This window comes from Miscanthus floridulus, chromosome 7, assembly GCF_019320115.1.
Source record: "Miscanthus floridulus cultivar M001 chromosome 7, ASM1932011v1, whole genome shotgun sequence".
Classification (NCBI taxonomy): Eukaryota; Viridiplantae; Streptophyta; class Magnoliopsida; order Poales; family Poaceae; genus Miscanthus; species Miscanthus floridulus.
In genome coordinates this window covers 88,860,200-88,864,627 of record NC_089586.1, presented here as the reverse complement: position 1 = coordinate 88,864,627, position 4,428 = coordinate 88,860,200, and the positions used below count along the sequence as shown (strand labels likewise).

The window sequence follows — 4,428 nt, the reverse complement described above, 5'->3', positions numbered from 1 at the left end:
TTCACCAAGATAAAAGAAAAAGGGTATAAGGACTGTCACAAAAGGCATACATGAAAAAGATCTTAAAGAAATTCAGTATGCACAAATGTAGTCCCTCACCTGCTCCTATAGTCAAGGGCGACAGATGTGGGGATTTTCAATGCCCCAGGAACCAATATGAGCTCAATCGATAAAGTGAAAGTGGTTCCATATGCTTCAGCTGTCGGAAGCTTGCAACATGCTCAAGTATGAACACGCCCTGACTTGACATTTGTTACCGGGTTTTACTTGGCAGATTCCAGAGGAACTCTGGAATAGAACATTGAAATTGATAAAGAAAGTCTTGCGTTATTTGCAAGGAACGAAATGCCTCATGATGACATATAGAAGATCTGATTCACTCCACATGGTGGGATATTCAGATTCTGATTATGCGAGAGTGAATGCATATCCAGACGTGGATTTTCTATCATCTCGCAAAGGGGAGCTATTTCATGGAAAAGCTCAAAGCAAACTGTCACTACATCGTCCACAATGTATGACGGTTTGTAGCGTGTTATGAGGCAACGGGCAGGTGAACTAACTAACGAAGTTCATACCCGGTTTAAAGGTGGTTGACGACATCTATAGACCACTTAAAGTAATACTGCGATGATAATCTGGCAGTACAGTATACTCACAACATAAGTCAAGTGGTGCTGCCAAACACATTGACATAAAGTATTATGTTGTGAAAGATTAAGTCCGGGATCAAGTCATAAGTCTTGAGCATATAAGAACAGAAAGGATGTTCGCGGATCCGCTTACAAAAGGCTTACCACCCAACATGTTCAGAGGACATGGTGTTCAGAGAACATGTAGCTAGCTTGGGTTTAAGGGAAAGCCTAAAATATTCCTGGACAAAAGAAGGCCCAAAGATAAGTATCTATTTCAGAACAGAGTAGTGAGTTGTAGCTGTTAAGTCTATCGGCAATGGACCGTGACGATGAGACATGCTCTATGAGCTAATCTGTAATGGAATGAGCAAAAACAAATGATATGAAAGTGAAAGATGGAATGAGATCAAGGGGGAGAATGTTAGTTGATCTCCACCAATAGGCCCAACGGCCTATTGAGCCCTATCTCTGCTCCCTGATCGGGGGAGCCCAACCCTAACTCGGTTGGAGGGCCCCTGTCGCACGGCACACATAAAAGGAATGTGGGGGTGAGGGCTCGGACTACGAGGTTGACCGGAGCCGCCACACCCACCCAAAGAGAAACCCTAATACCGATCTAAAGAGATGCTGCCAGCGACGGGATGTGCCCCAACCACCGCCGTCTCCCTCTGCAGGACACCGCCGGCGTCACTGGACTTCATCTCACCGGAGCTGAACGTCTTCTACACCGCGGCACCGGCTGCGGTGCATCTACTGAAAGGGCGAGGAGCCTATCCAGATATACGGGTTACACAGAAAGGTACATACACATCGTCAATCCTAACATTGATATCATGGTGTTATAAGTGGCCACATTACGGGGCACACCATTCCTTGGCATCTCGACACGAAATACTTGGTTAGCTTCAAACAAATGACCTGCTCTGCCAAGAAAGTTGATGAGGGCATTGTAGAACAAGGTATCAGGCTTACAACCAGAGGACTTCATTCTGTCAGAAACACTCAGAGCTTCTTCAAACCTTTCACATTTTGTCAGTGAGGTCATGATCATTGTGTAAGCGATCACATTTGGATGGCAGCCCTGAGAACTCATGGAATCAAGGACTTCATACACCCTCCTGAAGTTGTGCTGCTTACAGTAAGCCTCAAGAACAGCAGTGTATGTGATGACAATAGGAGGGAACCCCCTGTTTTTCATCTCCTCGATCATCCACATTGCCTCATCAATCCTGCGCACACTGCACCACCCATGGACGAAGATGCTGAAAGTGTACGCATCTGGTGCGATATGCGGGCTGAGCATGACAAATACCTCGCGCGCCAATTCGACTTTCTTCTCCTTGCAGAGCGCATCCAGCAGCACATTCATGGTCTCCGTGTTCCTCTCCAGTCCCAAGTCCTCCAGCTGATCAAACAACAGAATGGCATCCCTCCACCTCCTCGCAGCGGCAAGCCTCCTGATGCTCTTGGCGATAGTGTCCACAGTGACGAGCCCCCTGCAATGCATTTCAGACAGCAGATCCCACATCCGGTCGATCTGCCTCATCTTCCCGAGCAGGTCGACCATCCGGTTGCAGGCGTACGGCGTGTGGGAGTAGCCGCCGCCCCGCGACTGCGCCCACAGAAAGAAACCCAGCGCGGATTTCCAGTCGTCCCCGCACCTGCGCAGCAGGCTGTCCGCTACGCCGCTCGTCAGCCGGACCTCGGAGCACTCCGCCGCGAGGGTCCGGACCAGGTCCTCGACGCTCCCCTTGCGCGCCCTGAGGAGCGAGCTCTTGATTTCTGCGGCCGCCGCCTCTTCCTCCGCCGTGAGTGCGGCGCTGTTGGAACTTTGGTTCGGAGGTGCGGCGGACGACGATGACGACGACGATCTGCGGAGGGAGAGGCGTAGCAGGATCCTCCTGGCCTCGCAGCAACGTCCCCGGCGCCGGAGACCGCGCAGAGGCATCAGGAGACGATGTCCGCGGCTTGTTGCACCTGGCGGACCTCAGGGTCAGCAGTGCTGAGCTGCCGTAGCGGCGGCGGAGGGATAGGAAGTGCGCCACGTTTGGGAGGTGATGAGCGGCTGGACCGCTGCAGCGTCGAATGGAATATGCGATCGCGGCCGCTGATAGAGGCCCAATAGGTTCCTTTCCGTTATTGACGCGAGGAGACCGGCCCACATTCACTCCGCTCAAAGGCCCACAGCTGTTAGGGTCGCTTTCTCCTGCTCCACTTCTAACTTCGCAAGCCAAATATACCGAGTTAAAGACCAGCATCTTTTATATATACACAGGTAAATATTTCCGTGCGTTATAAGGGGAGTCTTTTTTCTTGAGAGTCCAAGAACGGACGCGGGGCTTAAGGTTTGTTTGGTTTATAACCACAACTTGCCACGTCATAAGTTAGTCACACCATAGTTTTTTATGTAATTGTTTGGTTCATTGTCGTAACTACGATGTGCCACACTTTCTTAGCACTGTTTTCACATGTTATAGTCTTATTTTTTTGCCAAACTTTATCACAAGTGTGGCTTTTATTTTGCTCGTCATACTTTGATTATGTTTGGCTCGGCTTGTGCGTGCCCAACGTGCAGTGCGTTTGTGGCGTGAGTCACAGGTACCAAAAAAAATAGGACTATAGTTCAAATCTCATGGCCTGATGCGAGGAGAAAATCACCGCAACCACGACTTGTTAGCATGATTATCGCATTCTGCAACTGAGAATCTACTTTTAAGCGGTTTCAAACAAGATATATCTGTGGAAACCAAACTACGGCACTAAGCCTAAAAGTATCTTCGTGTCAAGATTCTTTATTGAACTATAATACATTTTAGTTATTGTAGTGCGCAATCAAGATGATCATCAAGCACTTCAAAATTATTTTGACCTAATCAAATATAACATTTCATCTTGTACTGTTCCACGATTGAGGTGAGACAAAAAAGAAATCAAGTATTTATGTATCAACCTGGATTTCTCGAATCAATGTAGCTCAAAGATGAATCAAATATAAAATATTTTGTTTTATACCATGTAAAGCATATGGTGCCTCGGTGTATGGTCTCTTTTCTGTTATTGGAGACCTGGGTGAAAGCTCTAGTTTGGTTTTGGTGAATTGATGAAACCCTAAGTGCTAACCTAGTTTATCAAAGTGATTATGAGATAGGTAGCACTACTCTAAGTGGTGAAGCAAATGAAGATCATGTACATGATGATGGTGTTGCCATGGTGATGATCAAGTGCTTGGACTTGAAAAGAAGAAAGGGACAAACAAAAAGCTCAAGGCAAAGGTGAAATTGTTAGGAGCTTTTTGATTTAGTGATCGAGACACTTAGAGAGTGTGATCACATTTAGGATCGATAATCGTACTATTAAGAGGGGTGAAACTCGTATCGAAATGCGGTTATCAAAGTGCCACTAGATGCTCTAACTCATTGTATATGCATTTAGGATCTAGTGGAGTGCTAACATCCTTGAAAATATTTGTGAAAATATGCTAACACATGTGCACAAGGTGATACACATTGTGTTTAGCACTTGGGAGCAAGGGCTCGAAGCTTCACCGGTAGAGTATCCGCTCGTAGAGTGCGGATAGTCCAACGGTGCCACCGGCGTCCTATACAGAAAAGACAGGGTTTCACAGAGTGCACCGGATGCTGAGGTCCTGCGTTCGGTCAGTGGCGCGCAGTGAAGGCCGTCCTCGGTCTCTTGACCGGACACAGGCGACCAAACTCTAGCTGAACACTGTTTAGCGTCCGGTCCTACTGATGTGGCGACGCATAGAGAAGACAGTGAGTGACCGGACGTTGGG

The 4,428-nt window shown here is 47.7% G+C and overlaps 1 protein-coding gene across 2 annotated transcripts; it reads right to left on the bottom strand.

The window, feature by feature from the left end:
- Window positions 1–1,358: 1,358 nt before the first annotated feature.
- LOC136463736 (pentatricopeptide repeat-containing protein At3g04130, mitochondrial-like) lies at window positions 1,359–2,679 on the bottom strand. 2 transcript variants are annotated; one of them, XM_066462717.1, is made up of 2 exons: window positions 1,948–2,679; window positions 1,739–1,873 (listed from the first exon to the last, which is right to left on the bottom strand). In XM_066462717.1, exons 1-2 carry the CDS (start codon window positions 2,581–2,583, stop codon window positions 1,859–1,861), a joined length of 651 nt encoding a protein of 216 aa, XP_066318814.1. In that variant the 5' UTR covers window positions 2,584–2,679; the 3' UTR covers window positions 1,739–1,858. The 2 variants fall into 2 exon arrangements, with proteins under 2 accessions (XP_066318813.1, XP_066318814.1); XM_066462716.1 differs by having other exon boundaries at window positions 1,359–2,679.
- Window positions 2,680–4,428: the final 1,749 nt, after the last annotated feature.